Genomic DNA, 23,450 nt, shown 5'->3' on the forward strand with positions numbered 1-23,450 from the left:
TGATACTTAACCACGAGAGGGCACAAGAGTGTTTAAGACTGACTTATAACTAAAATGAATATGTCTATAGAACGAGCCAACATGAGGAATGTAGGATAAATGCTGCTTAAATGCTTTTAAACTAGACAGGTTGTGTTTCATTGAAAAGTCTTCCATTAATTGTATGTGTTATGGCTACTGTAATGCACATACTATTCCAATGCTATATCTTGGCCTAGGCCAACAAGGCCCAGGCCTAGGGCAGCGCTTTGCAGGGGGGCAGCATGAAAAGAGCCCCTGCTGGCTACACTTTTAGACAAAGACAAGACAAATCGATCTGATGGTATAAAGCGGCCACACTGGTGCCACTGTGATAGGGATGTTGCAGACACAAGGGACACCGATATGGTCACCTATACCTGGTAGGTAGATAGTAGGATTCTCCTGCAATCCTTTGCTTGTGTCAGTTGTACATATTAAGGAATCTTAAAGGAGTTGAAAAGGAAAATGTTTTTTCATCTATGCATTAAGGTGAAAAACCTTCAGAGTATCCCGGCCCCCCCGTTATACTTACCTGACCCCTCGAAACTTCCGCGCTTGGTCCTGGCATCCTCTTCGCCGCTCAGCCTGGCTGCTGATTGGCTAGAGCGGATGGATTGAAAGCAGCGCAGCTATTGGCTGGCACTGCTGTCAATCACATCCAGTGACACGGCGTGCCGAGGGGCGGGGCCGAGTGATACAGCGAGCCGCTATGGCCACTCGCTGTATCACAGGAGCGCGCCCGCAAGGACTACAAACATTGCAAGCTCTCTCGCGTAAACGTGTGTAGTTCGTGCAGGGAGAACCAGAGACAGCCACCGAGGGACCCCAGAAGACGTGGATCGGGGCCAATCTGTGCAAAACGAGCTGTACAGTGGAGGTAAGTATAACATGTTTGTTATTTTATTTTTTTTTAATTTTTTGGTTTGCAACCTTTTTCATTTTATTTCTGTTTATTACTGATGAGAAAAATAAACAAATGGATTTATTTGTTCCTGCCACCAGTCCTTTTTTTTGCTCACTGCCTGGACCACATACCTTCATTACTGTGCTATATGTTTTCTGCTGAACCACTTGCATGGTTATAGCCTCTTAGTCTTCCATAATTTTAGCAGAAATTTATGCTTAATGTATAACTATAGGCAACACTTTTTTGGATTGAGTGAGGGATGTTTATAGCCCCTGTTAAAAAAAATGTTTTTGCCATCCGTTCATTTCCCTTAATTTCCTGACCCATAGCCAAACAGGAAGTGAGAGGAAATCTCTGCAGATTAAGGTAATCTCCCCCCCCCCAAGGCCCTCAGAACTAGTGTCCCCACTGGAAAATATCAGGGCAGGTCTTAAACAGGAAGGGGTGTGACCTTGTCAGGAAGGGGTGGATCATATTTAAACTAGGGGTTGCATGAGTTTAGTCAGACCTAGGGCAGCACAAAACCTAAATACCCCACTGGGTATAGGAGGAGCTATTTGGGGTGTTCTGAGGGCCCTGACCAATCCCCAACAGATTGATTGGCAGGCAGAAGGCCCCCTCAAATACTCTGGGTCAGCCCAGCAGGGGGAGTTGGATTTTGGGTTAAAGATGGAGATGGATTTTTAGGCTATCTTTGAGAGTAGCTCCCTAGTCTGAGGAGATGGGTGAACTCAGGCCTGGGTTTGGGTGCAGAAAGGACCCTTCTCATGAGACACAGAGGGATCCTGACCAGGAGGCACGGGAGCAAGGAAAGGACAGCAGGAGAACACTGCCAGGGAAATCTCCAGGGAGAAAGACAGCCAAGAGGGCTGGTGAGTGTTGTAGTCAGAAGACTGAGAGGCATGCCTGAAGGGACTGAATGCAAGCAGTCTGGGATGGATGCAGAGTCAGTCTGGAAGGACTGTGAAGAAGTAGCCAGGAGGGCTAGTGAAAGAGGCAGCTGCATCCAGGTGGCTGGCAGTGCCTGAAGAAGTGGTACTGGGAACAGTACACACAGGAAAGGACAACTAGCACCAAAAACCTCTAATTTTGCTACACCAAAGGGGCCTGTGGTCCCTGCATGCAAAGGGCATTTGCTATGGTCTGAATATGCTCTTGTCAGACCATCATCAAAGTGATAGCTTTTCCTGGGAGTTGCAGTTCTGCAAGCAAATCTGTGCTAGAGGTAGAAGAGAAGGACTGTTATTATACTGGATCTATATAGTTGTGTCCGTGAAGAGTTTCTACTGATCAAGGGGGCATCCCATAATAACCCTTTGCCATCCAAGTTCAATTCCCCTAAATAAAAAACAAACAAAAAACAAAGCTGCAAAGACTGCTTCTTGCCTCAGGAGTAGGGTGACCACATTTCCAAACTACAATTCAGGGACACATTCCTTTCCCAAAAATCAGCTTATGCTGTAACGAATCACAGCACAGTGATTGGACACAAGAGGTGGGATTTATGATTTCTCCAATCACAATCAGGGGGCGGGGATTGTGCTCCTCAGGGCATTCCCGGCCAGGACAAGTACTGTCAGTGAGTAAAGTGGTGATGTGGCGGCCTTTTTTGGGGGGTATCAGATTGGTCCGGGGGGGTAGCTGTGTCAGTTTCATTCCGGGACACTGTATTGTCCTGGAATAAATGTGCCCGGGACAGACCTGCAAAATGCAGGACTGTCCCGGGCAATCCAGGACATGTGGTCACCCTACGTCAGGAGTGATTGAGAAATGAATGTGCCTGGCTGTGCAGGGTGGGAGATAACCAACATTCACCAGTGGCTCCTGCGAGGTTAGCGCTACACTAGTGATACTACTGCAGATCTCCTAAAACATTTTCTTAGTCATACATGGTCCAAAACACTCTTCCCTGAATGCAAGATTTGGGCGTTTCAGTTTTAAGTCACTGTAACCTTCTCCAGTAAACAAAGATAAACACCCACATGTTTATGGACACATTGGATTTAATAGAGCTGCATTCAGAGCTAAAGAAATAAATGCGTTGTAGGTGTCCATACGCATACAGCCTTATTGTTGAAGCCTTTTTGTCAGAGAAGTATTTCTATATTTGTGTATTGAGCTGTTCGGCTGAAGTTGCTTTTTAACTGAAATGGCTTATTACATACCATCCTGAGAATATTTCTGTTTTGACGGTAAAAAATAATCAATGCTAAAGGGGGTATTGATTTTAAAATCCTCCGTAAAGTATTTCCTACACCACTGATTTAGATCATATTAAAGTTTTTGGAAAATAAGCACTGAGCTACAGGGTTTTTCACTTTCATAATAGGTGGTGTTAAAGTTTGTATCTAATATATATTTAATAGAATTTCCTCAAAGCAATTTCTGTATGATTAAATTCCTCTGACTACTAGTGGAAAATGTCTGTTTATGAATGAACACTAGGTGGCAATCAAATTTCCTTTGCAGGCTGGTGGTGTAAAGGGAACATGTAACATGGCAGATATCTACCTAATATTAGCATATAAATCCTAAGGGACTAATGAGGATAAGGACAGAAACAATGCTATTTACCTGCAAATCTGTATAAAATATAGACACGTAACACGTAACCTCTAAATTTGTGTTATTTTATGCTTGAAAGAATTACTCCAGACAAATCTGATTTTAGCATTATGTTTCTATGAAGTGACTGATCTCTTCTATTACAGCTCCGTAAAAGAGCAAAGCAATATAGAATTGTTGTAATAAAAAAAAAAATCATATTAAAACACGTATCGGTTACCCACAGAGAGCACAATGGAGTTTTCTAATCCAATAGTAAATTTTATTTCTCAAAAATATCATCATCAGACAATATTTAAAATGAAGTTTCTTAAAAAAAAAAAAAAAAGCAGTTATGGTAAAATGTTGTGTGTGATGGGTTATTACTAATGATTAAAGTGGTTCTAAAGCCAACACCTTTTTTTCTTATTGCAGTCCTTGCATTAAGGTAAAAAATGTTTAGGTAGCATTATGCCCACTCACCACACCTTATACTTACTTCACTTGATCCAGCACTGTGCTGCTCTGCCCAATTTCACAGGCTTTGCTGATGCAGTGGGAGCCATTGGCTCCTGCTGTTGTCAGTCAGCTCCGAGCAATGCCACCTGTGCCTATGGATGCAGGCAGAATGGCTCAGAACCGAGCCCCGTAGGTGTGCCCCCATAGCAAGCCGATTGCTATAGGGCCACACCAAGAAGAGGAAGAACCTGGAGCGCCCGAGAAGAGTAGGTCTTGGGCCATTCTGCGCAACTCTATTGCACATAGCAGGTAAGTATAAACCTGTTTGTTACTGTATTAAAAAATGAGTTTAGAATCACTTTTAAAGTAGATGCAAGCCCTTACTAAATTAAATGTAGTTTGCTAAAACACTGTGGGGGTTATTTACAAAAGGCAAATCCACTTTGCAATACAAGTGAAAAGTGCACTTGAAATTGCACTGAAAGTACACTAAGGCCGGGTACACACGGACAAACATGTATGGTGAAAGCGGTCCGTCGGACCGTTTCCACCATACATGTCTGCCAGAGGGCTTCTGTACGATGGTTGTACACACCATCGTACAGAAGTCCGCGCGTAAACAATACGCGGGGCGTGTCCGCGGTGTCGCCGCGTCGATGACGCGGTGTCGCCGCGACAATGACGCGGCGACGTGGGCGGCCCGCCTTTAAAATGCTTCCACGCATGCGTCGAAGTCATTCGACGCATGCGAGGGACGGCGGGCGCCTGGACATGTACGGTAGGTCTGTACTGACGACCGTACATGTCCGAGCGGGCTGAATTCCAGCGGACTGTTTTAAAACAAGTCCAGGAATATTTGTCTGCTGGGAAAAGGCCCGGCGGGCAAATGTTTGCTGGAATTCGGCCCGCTCGCGCCCACACACGACCAAACATGTCTGCTGAAACTGGCCTGCGGGCCAGTTTCAGCAGACATGTTTGCTCGTGAGTATGGGGCCTTAGAAGTGCAGTCACTGTAGATCCGAGGGGTACATGCAAGGAAAATAAAAAACAGCATTTTAGCTTGCACATGATTGGATGATAAAATCAGCAGAGCCTCCCCTCATTTCAGAGCTTCCCCTCAGATTTACAGCGACTGCACTTCCAAGTGCACTTTCAGTGCAATTTCAAGTGCACTTTGCACTTGTAGTGCAAAGTGGATATGCCTTTCATAAATAACCCCCTGTGTATTATAAACATTCCCAATTTAAAAAAATAAAATGCTGTTTTCCTTTTTTAATCTGTTGCATCTCAGGGCTGATCTCTTTTCTGCCACTTTCTGTCTATTTGTGGATCGTGGCTGCCTAATATATGTGAAATGGCCATGTCAGCAGCTGCGTACATTTGCAGGAGATAGCTTGTGTAGCACTACCCCCGGAGGAGCTGCTGGTTTGTTTTGGGTGGCACATTTACCTTGTGGCTCTCCGAATTCCTAGGGGTGTATGGTGCATATAGCAGCAGTAAAGGAATGTCCGCAACAGGTGTCTTTTTCTGTGCTCTTTATTACCCAGCCGGGTAAAAACAATAAACTGGTAATGAAAGGATAGAGTTGAAGGAAGAAGGGGAACAGCAGATTCAGGCGTAGTATTTGGAAACAGTCCTGCTCCCGTATGTAACACTTTCTGCACCACTCCTGCCTGAGTGGGTTTAGAGTAACCGGACAGGCCTTTCTCACTGACCTGGCAGCCGGAGTATCACTCAAACCTTTAATTTGAGGAAAAGTCTCTGCCACAGACCCTCCTGGTATGGACTCAGGGAGAAACCTCTGCCACAGGCCCCCACTGATTTCAATTACGGAGACAATCCTCCTTGAAGAATTACGCCTGGATCTCCTTCTTATTGTCGCCCAGGTACCAACTGACAGGTGATTAATCCTTCAGTGTCCGACTACCTTGATCCCCGATGGTTTGTCGAAATCCTTTTGGATCGCCAGCCTTTCATTTGCTCTCCGCAGATGGACTCCCCACCTTAAAGCTATACCGCTTGGGATCTTCAAGAATTGGCAACCCAGTCGATTACTGGGTCCCCGACGCTGCACAAATGCTACGGACCAACATAGTCCTGGAACCAGAAACACCGCGTGGCACACACGCCCGGCCAGGTAGGCCATAACGCCAGGGGCGCCGTGATGTGGCCACCCTAAAGGTGGGTGCCACACTGGACAAAGAAGACCCAGACTCAATGGCGTCTGTCCCATAAATACCCTCTCCCAGAATTCCCAGCGAAGAAACGCCCTCCTGATTGGCTGCTGGGAAAAAGCACCCAAGTCTCGGCTCCACTGCTGCCACCTATCGTCCTGGGGTGGAACATCGCCCCAGTAACGACAGAATGAGCCCACAGCACAGCAAAGCTGAGACAGAGACCCTGTTTTAAACATAACAATTTGGATCAGAGTCTACTAATACTCTGATCACCCTCTAAATTTCAATATCACTGGTACTTGGAAGTAGCCAGGCGCTACACTGCCATAAAATAGCAATCATGTGCAAGCAGTTTATTTTAATTTTTTCCTTGCATTATTGGGTATTATTTTCACAGTGAAACCTCACCACATTCACTGAGCTCTGAGTAAAGTTCTCCTACAAGGTGCAACCTCCTTTGCAAAGTAAACAGCCTTTTTGCCTTTAGTAAATCAACACCATAATTTTTTATCAAAATACCATCAACTTCATTACCTTTTGTAGTAAGTAGGAGTATCAGCAGTACCCCATGGAAAGAGGGTCATACTTTAAATAAATCAAATACGGTACATTTGAATTTGCTCATCGTCCCGTTTGCTTAGATGCATGGTCAAATGTTCTAGGGTGCAATGCCTAATATGTACATGTGTGATGTGTCAACTCGCATCGTGGTACATGCACTGCTGCAAATGCCCATCCATTTATTTTAGATCCTCAATGTGCATCCACACACCAAAATATGCAAGTGACCCAATTTTTTTTTAACACAGCAGAGGTGTCTACAGGTGTGTACTGGTGCATTGAGGGGTGAAGGACAAAAAAATAATGCATGCCCCAAAAATGCATATGTAACTTGCATTAGTGTGTATTGAATGGCAGTCTGAACCATATGAATTACCGTAACTACAATGGCCATGAAGACCTGCTTTGACTAATTGAAAAAGATGTGTATGTTTGTGAAAATCTTGTCATAACAACCTATGAGCAGAAATATAGAAGCTGCAAATGTTGTCCTTGAAAGTAATATTGTTTTTATTTTTTAGGAATCTGCCATTGCTTTCTTCGTGGCCTTTGGAGAAAATAAACCTTCTTGCTCATTGCTCTCTGCGGAGAAATCACAGGTAAGATATGACAATGCGAAAATGTTTTTCTCATCTATCAGTCTTTTGTACATGAGACATGTTTGAAACAAATGAAAACATTATACATGCTCTGTGTATTTTTGTCTTACACTTACAACTGAATAAAAGAGCTAACATCCATTTATTATAGCTACAAATTGTTGCAAATGTCAGCAGGAGGCATTGCATTAAAATGTTTGAAGAAGGGAAGACCACAATTATCAGCCATGAATGCCTAGTGCACAGAACCCCCAGAAGAAATAAAAGGCTGTGGGGTTGATTTACTAAAGATCCTCCTTTTCCGAGGCCCCCCATCGGTGCTCCTCCCCTTTATCAAGAGCCGCTTTCCATGGGGGCACTTGTGTGGGCTGGCTTCCGAGTCCTGCTGCTGCATCCACTGACAAAGACAGCAGGACTCAGCCTCGCCGCTGGCTCCTGTGTCACTGGATTTGATTGACAGCAGCAGGACCCAATGGCTCCTGCTGCTATGAATGTATATAATGAGGACCCGAGAGAGCGGCTGGAGCTGGTGGGCTCTTGCTCATCACTGGAATGATTGGGTTCAGGTAAAAAAAGGGGGGTTCTGAGGGACAGCTGCAGCACAGAAGGTTTTTCACCTTAATGCATATAATGCATTAAGGTGAAAAGCCATTGAGACTTTACAAATACTTTGAGGTCCAATAGAAAAGTTGACTCCAGGAAGTAAGTATTTTCTCACTTTTATAAATTATTACTCCAGGTATACTACCATAGGCGTGCGCACAGGGTGTGCCAGGTGTGCCCAGGCACACCCTAATTATCCTGTGCAGCACAGATTCCCCCTACTGCCCTCCCCTCCCACCACGCTGCTGACTTCCCTCTTCTCCTCTCCAGTTGACTGTTGCTGCGGAGATGTTTAGGATGAGTGGGGGAAGGGGCCGGTAAATATGTAATTTACCGACCCCTTCCCTTTCTGAATGAACATTGTGAGTGATCGGTAATGTGTGTTTGAGCTTTGGGGTGCACACCCTAATGCAATAGGCTGCACACACCTATGTATACTACACTATATCTGTTACACAGCAACGATGAAGTACCAGAGAAAATTGAACAGTGTTTGGATCAAGTAAGCAACAAATTTGGCAAACTGCAGTGTGTATTGCGCACATAAAATGGAACTGAATATACAAGTGATAACACACATGTAATGCTCAGAAAGCATTGCATAATATTTCAAACAATTGTACCATACAACCCAGAACAAAATGGGGTTGCAGAAAAAATTAACCATACCATGTGAGAGTGGAAGAACCATGCTGTTTGATGCAGATATGCCAACTACATACTGTGAGGAGGCGATTATGACCACATGCTATCTCTAAAATCAACTACCAGTAAAATCAACTGAGAAAACTCCATATGAACTATGAAAGGGAAAAGACCCAAATTTGAACCATCTAAACATGTTTGGAAGCAAAGCCTATGTGCACAGCCCAAAAGAAAAATGTACAAAGTGGGATGCTTGCACAAAGGAAGGTGTACTTGTAGGGTACAGAATTCTACATCGAGACACAAACAAGGTAACCATCAGTAGAAGTATAATTGTCAATGACACTTCAGTGTGTTCAAAATTCCATGAACCAACACAAACACTTCAAACTGAGGAAAATTCGACATCGGTGTCACATGAAGATAAGCAAGAATGTGACACATAGATAGAAATTAATGCAGACAAGCCAAACACTGCAAAACAAGAAACCAGGCCACAAGAGACTTCAATCAAGAAATCCATCGGAAGCAATAAAGGCATCCTAGCTGAACGCCTGTCTTATGTTGCTCGCGTAGCATTAATACCAGAGACAAATTCATGGGATGAGATGCAAAGACTTCCAACTCATGACAAACAAAAGTGGATCCCAGCACTTGACAAAACCACTTACAAGAAACAGATTTATAGAAGTAAAAAGGGGAGTTTTGGGACTATAAATGAGGCTGGGACCTTGTGCATCCCAGCCTCCATCCCGGCTCAATATCTAAAAGAAGGGGGGGAAGAGGCGGGACTTTATATGAAGCACACAGAAACAAATAATTGGGTAAGAAAAAGGACAGCCTTTAAATAGTTTCAATGGTCATATAAATGTCATTTTTCATTTTAATGCATTCTGCTATACAATGATATGTTTTTCTTAAAACATTTCACTCAAACCAAATATTACACAATTAATTGATATTTCAATAGAAGAATTTCATATATTTACAAAAACAAGGAATAGTTGACACAATTAATACTTGTACAGATTATTGACACACTGATAATATCTTAATAAAAATAAGAGAAAATTAGATTTATTAAAAGAACATCCATGGAAAATTGAGTAAGTATATATACATATCGGTAGTTATTAGCTCTACGCGTTTCAGGGCCTTAAAGTCACTCATCAGGAGAAAAACCGTAGTGATCATCAATAGAAAAAGAGGGACAATCATAGTAAAAGTGTTATGAATTTATGTAAGGTAAAATGTTGAAATAGGAGGAGCCCCCCCATATGTACATTTAGTCTATGGACTTATGGATGCATCCGCACAGTGATGGTACAGCAGTGGAAATCACAGACCAGCCAGGTATGTCACCTCCAGGAGCTGAGGAGGCTCGCAGGGCGACAACGGCCCCACAGAAGTAGAACTGAGTTCTGAAATGGGATTAATATAAGGAGTCGTTTTTGAGTGGGGGCGGTGGAATACAGAATTGTATTGTGTTCAACATCTACTGTACATCAGTATTTAGTATAGCTATATTCTTCAGCTTTTCTCTGTATATAAAAGTTCCTATTTCCTGTCTGCAGTTAAGCAGCAAAGCCCATGTGAACTGTGCACTGTCAGTCTGTTCTGTAGGGCTATAGACAGAATTTCTAACATTTATAGTGACTCCTGAGAAAAGATTTGCTTATAATACTGATGCTTAGTTTTTTTTATCTTTTATATTTGACTTACACAAAACTTCAACAAAAGTTCATATCATTATTCAAAATTCTCAGATACTAAGAAAGTTGAAGACATTTAGAGTAGAAACCTAAATCACTCATAAGGCAACAAAGCAGATGCTTCCCCCATCTGCCCCAAGTTGCAGCCAGATGAATTGTTAGTGAATTAGGTAAAACTGTATTTACTTTGATTCCCCAATCATGTACAGGGAAAATAAAACAAACAAAAAAGAATAATATAAGCACTTGATTGAATATAAGCAGTTAACACAGCTTTACCTTAAACTATAACATTCACCTGCAGAATAAGCATGCGTTTTATAAAGTGAACCATCAATTTAGGTTAACGGCCTCTATTCCTTTGATAAACAACCACATTGCATTAACAGAGGCAGATTCAGTATACTATGGGCTCCTGGGCAGTATTTAATCCATGGGCCAATCAGTTTAATGCTACAAAGGGATCAGTGTGTACAGGTATTTTGAGTTTGGATCTTATGCAGTTGTATACTGCGCTTTAAGATGGTGGCAGATTGCATATATGACTATGGCAGATGTAGCGCTACCCTTATAGGAGCCGCTAAGTAGATTGCCTGGATACATTTTCCCAATAGTTTCCTTGCAGAAAACACATACAGTTCCAATCACTCTTCAGGCACAGAAACCAGTATAGGGGTATGCTTTTTATGGATGCTTTGAACATTGAACTTGGATAGGTAGTGGGTAATAGGATACTCCAATAACTCTTAGTAACTATTTGAGGACACTAAACTTTCTCTTGTAGAACTTTGAGCCAAGCCCTATACGTATAAGTAAACGATAGACTGAGCTTTGTAGTAGCAACTTGAGAAGAAGAGTCTTCCTCTGTGTACAGTCCAAAGTTCTTTCACTAAGAATTAAATAGACTAAGCTCTTCATGACACAGGACACAATGGGGTTTATTTACTAAACGCAAATCCACTTTGCACTACAAGTGCAAAGTGCACTTGAAATTGCACTGAAAGTGCACTTGGAAGTGCAATCGCTGTAGATCCGAGAAGGACAAGAAAATAAAAAACAGCATTTTAGCTTGTACATGATTGGATGATAAAATCAGAAGAGCTTACCCTCATTTCAGATCTACCCCTCAGATTTACAGCGACTGCACTTCCAATGCAATTTCAAGTGCACTTTGCATTTGTAGTGCAAGGTGGATTTGCCTTTTGTAAATAACCCCCAATGTCCACTTTACACCCAATGACTAGCACAAGAGGGATGGAAAACAGTACTAAGTCTCTAGGATCTCTCTAACCAGTCTGTACTCACAAATATCCCTGGAAATATTGGTTGCCTTTTTCCAGTATCCTCCAGACACTTTTCCCCCATGATACCAGACTAGATCCTTAGATGACAGCCCCTCAGTCAGTTTTCAGCAGCATAGACCTCCAGGTAGCAACACTGAGGCCTCGACAACCTTCAGGCACATGGCAGAATGGTCTAGAAGGCTATAAGCCCCCCTAGGCTGCAATCTCCTCCTCAGGGAAAAAGACAAGGTTGTTATCTGTCAAAGAGTATTTATTCAGAGTCACCATATGGACACCTTTCCCCAGGGATTGGCCAAGGCTGTATGAATATTTAGCTGCTGATTAGACTTTCCTGTCCATTAAACTCAAGTACATTTCTGAACCAGCCAAGGGGAAGCAGTCAATCCTGTAGCCACTGAAACATAGAACATGCCAGAACAATCAACACAGCCACACTGATTACAGTGAGCCAAAAAAAAAGATGTTTAACTACGAACAAAATACAGCTCCAACAGATATAGTGAGCAAGAACTAAATGTACCTGATCCTAGCACCTGCCCAGGAAGGTGCTGTACAGATAATATAAAAACAATGCTTACTGGGTAGCATACAATTGGTGCAAGTGTTGACCTCCTGCTAAAAAAAGTCTCATATTGACTTACTATGAATAAATAGTATTTCATCTTCAAAATCTTTAATATACTGTAGCTTCTTTGGTCCCGCAGTTCTAGAAAAATCCACACAATCGCGGACAAAAGCAATATATAACTATGTCTGCCACTATACACTTTCTCACACAGTCACAGTGGGCCTCAGCATTTAGCAAAGTGCTTAAACAAGTCTGCATTGTCCGATAACAAAAAAATAGATTTAAATCTCATTCTCCAGTATTAGTGTTAGTCATGGAACAACACAAGAAGCTCTTATATCAAACTATTTGATAACTGGAAATTAATAGGAGAAATGTAAACATTTTAGGGTTTTGATCCATCCACCAATATGTCTGTCAGTGGAGTGTGGAAATGGAAGAGTATAGGAAATCTATTGACTCTTTGGGCTGGCTGTTACAGTAATGTATACAGGTTTTTAAATCATATGACAAGCGTCTATCAATGTATGTTTAATGATAGTGTTTCAAGCAAGATTACTGTATTGAGAATGGAAATACAGTTATTCAATTTATTCCTTTCCTCTATGGCAAAAACATGCTTTTAATGACACATTGGAGAGTCCTAGGTTTCCCGCTAAGTCTAATTAGCAACCTAAATGTATTAAGAACAGAAGGGCTAGCATTGGTTCTCCAGACACCAAATATAAATTCTAATGTCTAATTATATGTAAAATCAAATGTAAACAGAGCTGTTCTCAATTTGTAATTTCGCTGCATTTCCTTTTAATGAACACTGTTATCAATGTCCATTTAAATCTGTCAGTTGCGTGCAGTTCCATACTGAATTATTCAGATAATTTTCCTCTTGTGTTGGCACTTGCCACTATTTATCTGCCTATTATATCTGCACAATTAACATGGACAGAAAATCTGTATGAAGTTAAGCCCAGTGGAGCTTAAAAATAACAGACTCACTTAATGTGAAACTCAACTTTTCGATAGAAATCAATTTATCTTTACTTAGCTAAAATTACCTTGCCACTAACATGTGTAGTATATAGCTAGTCATGTGGTATATACTAACCTTTATAAAGTGGCATTGGTAAGAGAATACTAGATATGGTAATAAGGAGGATGGCAAAGGCTGGAGGTGACAGGTGTTGTTCACTTGGTAAGAAATGGTTAGGGTGGAGTAGTAAGCAGTTTTGAAGAAGTGGGGTTTCTTGTACTCTGTGAAATGTGAAATGTGGTAGGAAGTATGAAGATACATTTCAGAGAATGAGGACAGCTCTAGAAGAACCTTTTAAGTGCATTGGATGAAGCTATTAATGAGGAAGACACAGTAAGATCAATAGAAAAGAACAAAGACCCGTCTCAAATGTAGGTTAGAAACATAGGTAGGAAACATATTGAAATGTTTTTTAAAGGCAAAGAATAATTACCTGAATTTTATACTCAGATGTCTAATGAGAAGCCATTGACAAGATTGTCAGAAAGGGGTATCAGAGGAACAGTGGTGTGAAGGGATCAATAGATTAAAGAAGTGAGGGTCATTTTAGTGAAATACTATGTAGCACTGACCCCCGAAGGAGCTGCTGGTTTGTTTTTTGGGCGGCATGTTACAACTCCGCCATCTAGGGTAGTTGATGAGAGCCATAGTAATGGAATGTCCACACAATAGGTGTCTTTTTCTTGTGCTTTTATTTACCCAACAAGGTAGAAACAATAAAACTTGCAGTAAAGAGTAAAGATGCAGTAGGAGGAGAAACAGCAGATTCAGGCATAACAATAAGGAAACGGTCCTGCTTCCAACAACACTTTGTTTTCTTCGCCACTCCCGCCAGAGTGGGTTTAGTGTACCTGGACAGGCCTCTCTCACTGACCTGGCAGCCAGAGTATCACTCGGAACTTTAAGGGAAGAAAGTCTCTGCCACAGACCATCCCCAGAATTTAGATCACAGAGACAATCCTCCTTGATAGACTTTGTGCCTGGATCTCTTTCAGGTAGTTTGCAGCTAGGTTACCGACGGATAGGTGACCAACGTCCAGCCTTTCAGTGTCCGGTTACCTTGATCCCCGATGGATTGTCGAGACCCTATTGGATTGCCAGCCCCTCTTGGCTCTCCTCAGGCGGACTCCCCACCGATCAGCCTCCTCTCAAAGGAACAACGCTTGGGATCTTCTCAGGATTGGGGACCCAGTCGATCACTGGGGCCCAGCCACGACTCGAACGTTCCGAACCAACGTAGTCCCGGAACCAGGAGCACCGCGTGGCACGCGCACCCCGGCCAGGTAGGCCATAATGCTGGGGCGCCGTGGTGCAGTCACCCTAAAGGTGGGTGCCGCACTGGGAAAGAACCCCACCTCAATGGTATCTGTACCAGAAGTACCCTCTCCCAGCATGCCCAGCGAGAACACTCCCCCCTAATTGGCTGCTGGCAAAAGGCACCTGTCGTCCTGGGGTGGGATAACACCCCAACAACAACAGAATGAGCCCACAGTACAGCCAAGCTGAAACAGAGACCCCACCTAAACATTGCAATTGAAATCAAAGTCCTTACACTCTGATTACCCCTTAAATTTCGACAGCACCGGTTATCGTGAAAGTAACCCGGCGCTACAACTAGATAAAAGAATACTGCTTAATTAAGATGAGAAATTATGAGGCATTAGGATTCTTAGGGGTTTAGTGGTCACTTGGGATGTATTTTGGAGATACAGTATTGTACGAATAGAAGAGGCTGAACTTTGAGGTGTTCTGGATGGCAGGGAAATGGCTGGGTTAAGTTAACAATTTGTAGAGGGTAGCTGAAGTGAGAAATAATACCGCTCAGAAAACTACTGATCCCCTGGCTTTGCTTCCGTCCCACCAAGCCAAAAGGGTGCTGGCTATGCACAGGTGCATTGGATGAAAAGAGGTCCTGGACTGCCGCACTCCTTAAAACAATATCTTTATTCAGCAAGTGAAATCAAAAAACAAAAAACAACCAACAATGTTGCAGTCAAAAAGAAGTGACTGACATGTTTCACTACGTGTGATGCTTACTCTGAGCTACGAGTAAGCATCACACGATGTGAAACATGTCAGCCATCCTTTTCCTTTTGTTCACTTCTTTTTGACTGCAACATTGTTGGTTGTTTTTTGTTTTGTTTTTTGGATTTCACTTGCTGAATAAAGATATCGTTTTAAGGAGTGCGGCAGTCCAGGACCTCTTTTCATCTAATTTGTAGAGGGTACTGGAGAAAAGTATAAAGGAACAATCCAATAAATGTAAGGGGTATCATTGTTTTAAATGTCAAATGAGTGGAGGATTTGTAGTAGCAGAGAGGTAAACAGTTTCAAATGCAGAGAAGGGCTCTAGGAGAAGAGGAAAAGTTGACTATAAACTAGGCTCTGAGAAAGCCATCCCACACTTTAGAGAGATTTAGCAGAATGAGAGACAACAAACAAACTAAAGAAGTTCCAGAGGCACGTCAGATGGGGGGAAACGAGTCTGTTATATGACAAAATGTTTAAGCAGTTGAGAAGCATACAAGCAAAGAAAATGGGGTGATAGCTAGAGAGTAAATCAAGAGGATCTTCAGTATAGACAGTACGATTTGGGGCTTTAAAGACTAATGCTCTGTACACACGGGCGAGAATCCTGACGGAAAAAAAAACATAGTTTTTCTCGACGGGATTCTTGTCAAGCTTGATGGGATTCTTGTCTAGCTTACCTTGCATACACACTGTCAAGCCAAAATCTCGTTGTTCTAAAACGCGGTGACGTACAACACGTACAACGGCAGTATTAAGGGGAAGTTTGATTCCAATGGCGCCACCCCTTGGGCTGCTTTTGCTAATCTCGTGTTACTGCGCGTTAGTAAAAGTTTGGTGAGAGATGATTCGCGCTTTTCAGCCTCGTGCTTTTCAGTCCGTTACAGCGTGACGAATGTGCTTTCTCCATTACGAACTCTAGTTTTACCAGAAGGAGCGCTCCCGTCTCATACTTGATTCTGAGCATGCGCAGTTTTTTAAGCATACACATGACCGGTTTTCTCTCCGTAAAACAGTCTGACGAGAATCATAAGGAGAAAATTGAGAATCCCGACGAGAAAATAGAGAGCAGGTTCTCTATTTTTCTCGTCGAGGTTCCTGGCAGTTTTCTCGACAAAAAAACATACACACGGACGGTTTTCTCAGCAAAAAGCTCTGCCAGCAGGTTTCTTGCTGTTTCTGGCCAAGAAAACCGTGCGTGTGTATGAGTCTTAAAGGTAAGACACCTGTTGAGAAAAAAAGATTAAATTGTTCAGTTAGCACAGTTGTCATAGTGGAGGAGTAGGCATGGAGTAGATTGGTGGGGATTTGGGCAAGTGCACAGTCAATGGAAGAAGAGGAGAGCACACCAGCGGTTTCTGTTGTACCACCTATCTGTCTTTCTACTGCCTTACCGGCCCATTTCCTTCATCTCTTATAGTCTAATTTCTTCGACACCTTTGTCTTTTGATGTCTACTTGCATCTTTGTCGCTTTGAATTTTTCAATAAACTTTTGTAAAAGAAAAGGAGAGGGCAGTAGACTCTGGCGGACGGGAGGGGGTCGAGGCATCCGGGCGGCCCGCGACCTCCGGGGCCGGGGCCTGGACACGCTCTCCCCTCCCCGCCGGGGTGCTCTGGGCATCATCGGTCCGTGGCGTGAGGCTCCTGTGGAACTTTAATCCAGATATAGGTGTTAAAAAGAATACATACCGTATGTATTGCCACAAGTACCCATCATAGTGTCAGACATAATACTACTGTAATGCTACCCCTGTAGGAGCCTCTGAATGGTTTGTGTCCCTCTGCCCTGCACCAGTGATGACCCGTCCTCACCTGGACTCGAGTAACACAACACATCTAGAACTTTTTAGAATGGTCTTTATTAAAAAGAGTAAAGCAAGTGGTTAGGCAAAGAAGTACAATGCAGTGTCAAAACAATTTAAAGTGTGATATTTGGCACAACAATGTCCTCGCTATTAGAAAAGAGGCCCTGTCTATTCCTACTCCACTGGCCAGTGGGACAGTACAGTTCTGTTGGCATTGAGGCCTTTATCCTATGGGGGAACGCCAAGAGGCCTCTTACCACTGATGGACTTGGTCCCTCCTTCAGTAGCTGTGGATCTCCTGATGGAGCACTCCCTCAGTAAAGCAGAAAACCCACTGGCAGCAGCAGTAGCATGTGGTCAGACAATACATCAGCCCAGTCCATGCAGCACAGAAACAGTCTCTCTTTGGGCAGCAGTAAAAGCAGCCACGTGGCTGGGGCTTTCAGAAGCTGCAGCACCAGACCCACAGTCTCTCCTGACAGCAGCAGACAATCTCTTTAGGCAGCAACAGCGCAGTCTGCAGCTGTAGGACAAGTAAAGTCCATGGCCCGGATTCACAGACAGCGGCGCACATTTATGCTGCCGTAGCGCATATTCTATACGCTACGCCGACGCAGCGCAGAGAGGCAAGCATGGAATTCACAAAGCACTTCCTCCCAAAACTGCGCTGGGTTTCCTAGGCGTGAGCCGGCATAGGTGGAAGTGGGTGTGAGCCATGCAAATGAGGCGTGACCCCATGCAAATGATGGGCCGAGCGCCAGACAGATACGTATAACGAACGGCGCATGCGCCGTCCCATGGACGCATCTCAGTGCGCATGCTCACAATCACGTCGGAACAACTGCCTAAGATACGCCGGATCACTGCCTACGGCGTGAACGTAACCTACGCCTAGTCATATTCACGTCCAACGTAAACTATGTAAAATACGCAGGCTTGTGTTCCCTGGTGCAGCCCTATGCATGGATGCTGCTGAGTTACACCTCCTTTATGGGGCATAACTTTACGCCGTACGTACAACTTACACGCACCAGTCATAGCCTGTGTCGGGCGCAAGTACGATCGTGAATCGGCGTATCTCTCTCATTTGCATATTTGAATAGAAAATCAATGGGAGCGCCACATGCATCCAGCGTAAATATGCGCCCACTCTACGCCGGCGTAGGCAAGTTACGTTGGTGGAATGAAGCCTGTTTTTAGGCATATCTTAGTTTTGTGGACACGGCGCATAGATACGATGGCGCATATTTGCACTTGCGCGGCGTATCTCGAGATACGTCGGCACAAGTGCTTTGTGAATCCGGGCCCATGTATTTTTTGCACACTCATCACAGAAGTAGCACAGCAACCACATGCTCTTGCAACAAAGTCCTTTGTAGCTCTGGCTCACAGCAACACAGTCTCTTGCAGCGAACCCCATGCCTTCTCCCCAGCCTGACAACTAACAGCAGCAAAGTTCCTTCAATCCCGAGTCCTCTCCTCGGGCTTGCAGCAATTCATGCAGCTCTGTGCCTAACTTCCTGATCTCCTGCTGTGGGTCTTGGCAGCGCACCCCCACTCACTAGGCTCTCTGTCCTTTGTTCCATGGCACCATAAGTCAGTTGGCCAACCAGTAGATAATTACAAACCCCTGAGTCCCTCCAGGCTAATCTTGTTCCATCCTTACCCTGGTTTAAGGGACAGGCATTCCTCTTCAGTGTCCCTAGTCTAGTTTCCCTCTTCCTGTTTTATCAATCTCAGACATGGAGGGAGGTAAGCTCAGTGTGAGGCAGAGAGCAACATTCTGCTGAGCTGCATAAAGGGTCCCCTGGAAAACCACATGCAGTTTATGTAAAAAATTAAGGTAGACTAGTGAGATGAAAAATGTATATTAAATTGCGCTAAGATCAACTAATTGTGTGATGAAGTGCATCAGCAGTGACTGGGGATGGAGATCCTAATGCTAAACATAGAGTTACCAATTCATGTTAGTAATACATTAGTCCCATTCACACTGAGATCATGGATCAGCTCAGCGGCACACTCCCACACCACACAGGCACTGTGTCTCGGGTGATCAGACTGATAATCACTTGCAATGATGCCACCAAAAGTCAAGGATCAAGTCAGGGTGTGCGTTCCGCCAGCACTCAGATGCTCACAAGGTATATGCAGGAAAAAAGGAGAAAACCAACATAGCATAATACTGCATGAGCGAAGAAACAGCAAAAATGCAGTGATAGCACTCACAAATCCTCAGGCCCCATACACACCATAGAATCTATCCGCAGATAAATCCCATCGAATGGGTTTCAGCGGATAGATTCTATGGTGTGTACACTCCGGCGGATATTTATCCGCGGATATTTCCGAATTCCAGCAGATAGATATTTGTCGACATGCACAGAATATCTATCCGCTGGAATCGGATCCCACGGATGGATCCGCTGGTCTGTACAGACTCACCGGATCCATCCGTCCAAAGGGATTCCCCGCACGCGTCGTAATGATTTGACGCATGCGTGGAATTCCTTATATGACAGCGTCGCGCACGTCGCCGCGTCATAATCGCGGCGACGGCGCGACACGTCATCGCCAGAGGATTTCGGCGCGGATTTCAATGCGATGGTGAGTACACTCCATCGCATTAAAATCTGCTAAAATCCTCGAGAGGATTTATCCGCGGAAACGGTCCGCTGGACCGTATCCGCGGATAAATCCTCCCGTGTGTATGGGGCCTCAGGCTATAAACGATGTGTATGCTGCTCAGTACATTCAGGTTCCTCATTCGGCACATCCGTGCGTCCCGTCACTGAAGCTCCACCCCATGACTTGTGAGATGCAGGCTTTCTCAAAATTGCAATAGGATGGAGCTTCAAGTTTTGGATATCTGGGTCCATGTTAGGGTTGCCACCTCATCCCTTTAAGCCCGAACAAATATAAATTACACAGATTCTGAGGCTAATTTACTGCAGATAAAGCACCATGTGAGTTTAATTGCCACCTTAATCAGCCACAGAACCTGTGTAATTAATATGTGTTTGGTTTTAAAGGGATGAGGTGGCAACCCTAGTCCATGTTGTGGCTCTGAATGTTATTACTTAGTTTTGGGGTGAGTCTATAGGGATCCTAATTACCACCAATAAAGTTTACTCTAAAATGAACAGTTCTGAGCAATGATTTCAAACTTCTATTAAAAACTTCAGCTGTGAGAACTTCCTGCCAGAATCCCGGATTTTCCCCACGCTACACAATCTCACTCCTCCTGCTGTAATGTGATCATCAGTATTGGTTGACCTAAACCTCTAAATTAGAGCTACAGTAAATCTTTTTATTTAGGGAAATATGGTCAACGATAATAAAATGTCTGCTTTGGCCTTATTAAAATTCTGTATCTGCTGCAGAGCTACCACAGACGTCTTGTATGGATCGCATGCCAATGGGGATGGGGTCTTCCATATTGATTGACTTGAGCCTTCTGCAATATGTAGACATGCTTTCTAGTCAGTTTTAACAGTTTCCTTTTGATACCTGCCAGTTATTATCTTCACATCATTGTATTGATTGACAGTAAGAGCATGAATTGATTAGTGGTTAGAGTTGTTAAAAAAATGTCAATAGAATTCAGGACCTCTAGCAAATGTGTGGCCATTCATGAAACTGATTAATGCAGGCTGATTGTTTTTTATAACCCTAAGGAATGCATAACTTAAAGTTTATAAAGTACGTTTTTAGTTCTGGATAAAGTAGGGAAGGATTAGAACCCCTGTCGGGGTTTCGCTGCTATACCCTTGCTTACTATTAGACATGTGCACACAAATATTTCGTTTCGTAATATCGTTTTCGTCCAAAAAAAAAATTTATTTAGTTACTCCCGATATTCGTTTTTATTTATTTAGTTTTTCGTTAAAAAAATGCATTCGTCCGAAAATCCAAATTAAGGTCTAATCTGTCATTGAAGGCTTATGGTGTCTGTCGAATGTTCTAAAAAAAAAAAAAAAAAAAAAGATTCGACAGAATCTTTAAAAAAAAAAATGTTGACTCTTCATGTCTCTCTATGTCGAATCTTTTCTCTCTATGTCGAATCTGTCATTGAAGGCTTTTGGTGTCTGTCGAATAGGGTTTTTTCGGGAGCAGTGAATTTAATAATGCTAAAAGTGAAACAATAAAAGTGAAATATTACTTAAAATTTCGTACCTAGGGGGGGGTGTAAAGTTAGCATGTGAAATAGCGCATGTTTCCAGTACTTAGACCTGTCCCTGCACAAAGTGTCATTTCTGAAAGGAAAAAAAGTCTTTTAAAACCGGCTTTGCGGCTGGGCAATTGTCGGCTCTGGCAATTCAGAGCGAATCCATTCATAAAAAAAATAAATAAATAGCGTGGGGGTACCCCCAAATTCTATTACCAGGCCCTTCAGGTCTGTAATGGATATTAAGGGGAATGCCGCCGTCAATTTAAAAAAAAATGACGTGGGGTTCCCCCCAAATGTCCATTCCAGACCCTTCAGGTCTGGTGTGGATTTTAGGGGAACTCCGCCCCAAATTTAAAAAAAAATGGCGTGGAGTTCCCCCCAAAAATTCACACCAGACCCCTTATCCGAGCACGTTAACCCATGTTGATGGGGACAAGGGCCTCATCCCCACAACCCTTGCCCGGTGGTTGTGGGGGTCTGCGGGCGGGGGCTTATCAGAATCTGGAAGACCCCTTTAACAAAGGGGACCCCCAGATCCTGCCCCCCCTATGTGAATTGGTAATGGGGTACATTGTACCCCTACCATTTCATGAAGCAAGTGTAAATAGTTAAAAAAAACACACACCTAGAAAAAAGTCCTTTATTAATTAAAAAAAAAGAAAAAAAATCCAGCGGTGACACTCGTTCCCGGCTTCCTGCTCCAACATTGTCTGTATCCAGCAATGTCTGTATCCAGCGATGGGTGCGGATGATCTCCTGTCCAGCGATGAGAAGATCCATCCATCCAGAGCGCAGCATCGCCGACATCCTCTCACCGCTGGACACAGCCCAGCGAATGAGCTGCTGAAGCTGTGACATTTCTTATATACCCACCCGTCACGTGACCCCGCACCCTCTGACGCACCCTCTGCTACGTCACTGGGGAAGCCCAGCAAGGGGGAAGACTGGGCTTCCCCAGTGACGTAGCAGAGGGTGCGTCAGAGGGTGTGGGGTCACGTGACGGGTGGCCCGCCTCCCCTATATAAGATATGTCACAGCTTCAGCCGCTCATTCGCTGGGCTGTGTCCAGCGGTGAGAGGATGTCGGCGATGCTGCGCTCTGGATGGATGGATCTTCTCATCGCTGGACAGGAGATCACCCGCACCCGTCGCTGGATACAGACATCGCTGGATACAGACAACGTTGGAGCAGGAAGTGTAACTATTTACACTTGCTTCGTGAAATGGTAGGGGTACAATGTACCCCATTACCAATTCACATAGGGGGGGGGCAGGATCTGGGGGTCCCCTTTGTTAAAGGGGTCTTCCAGATTCTGATAAGCCCCCGCCCGCAGACCCCCACAACCACCGGGCAAGGGTTGTGGGGATGAGGCCCTTGTCCCCATCAACATGGGGACATCCTCCCCATGTTGAGGGCATGTGGCCTGGTATGGTTCAGGAGAGGGGGGGGGGCCGCACTCTGTCCCCCCTCTTTTCTGCGGCCGGCCAGGTTAACGTGCTCAGATAAGGGGTCTGGTGTGAATTTTTGGGGGAACTCCACGCCATTTTTTTTCAAATTTGGGGTGGAGTTCCCCTTAAAATCCACACCAGACCTGAAGGGTCTGGAATGGATATTTGGGGGGAACCCCACGTCATTTTTTTTTAAATTGACCGCGGGGTTCCCCTTAATATCCATTCCAGACCTGAAGGGCCTGGTAATGGAATTTGGGGGACCCCCACGCTATATTTTTTTTTTTTATGAATGGATTCGCTCTGAATTGCCAGAGCCTACAATTCATTATAGCCGCAAAGCCGGTTTTAAAAGACTTTTTTTCCTTTCAGAAATGACACTTGTGCAGGGACAGTTCTAAGTACTGGAAACATGCGCTATTTCACATGCTAACTTTACACCCCCCCTAGGTACGAAATTTAAAGTAATATTTCACTTTTATTGTTTCACTTTTAGCATTATTAAATTCACTGCTACCGAAAAAACGGCCGTTTTTAAAACTTTTTTTTGCATTGATACATGTCCCCTGGGACAGGACCCAGGTCGATATAATCTTAAAAAAAAAAAAAAAATTGACTCTTAGTCTTCATGTCTCTCTATGTCGAATCTTTTCTCTCTATTTAGAATCTTTTCTCTCTATGTAGAACACTATTGGACTAATAGTTAAGGTTAGGCACAATCGACCACAAAACGAAAACGAAAATAAAGCATTTTTTATGTCGGATCTTTCGGTTTTCGTATTCTGTGCTTTCGTTATCGTTTGTTAAAACGATAACGAAAATACCTGAAATTCGGACGAAAATGCATTCGGACGAAAACGAATGCAC

General features: G+C 43.7%; 1 protein-coding gene across 5 annotated transcripts in view; it reads left to right on the forward strand.

The window, feature by feature from the left end:
• Positions 1-23,450, forward strand: part of LOC120922705 — a 122,651-nt gene that overhangs the window by 42,142 nt on the left and 57,059 nt on the right. For all 5 annotated transcript variants that reach the window (XM_040334756.1, XM_040334764.1, XM_040334750.1 and 2 more), the window contains one exon: positions 7,191-7,268. In XM_040334756.1, the coding sequence (XP_040190690.1) occupies positions 7,191-7,268 (78 nt within the window). The remainder of the gene's footprint in view (positions 1-7,190; positions 7,269-23,450) is intronic.

This window comes from Rana temporaria, chromosome 1 (assembly GCF_905171775.1).
Source record: "Rana temporaria chromosome 1, aRanTem1.1, whole genome shotgun sequence".
In the NCBI taxonomy this organism is placed as follows: Eukaryota; Metazoa; Chordata; class Amphibia; order Anura; family Ranidae; genus Rana; species Rana temporaria.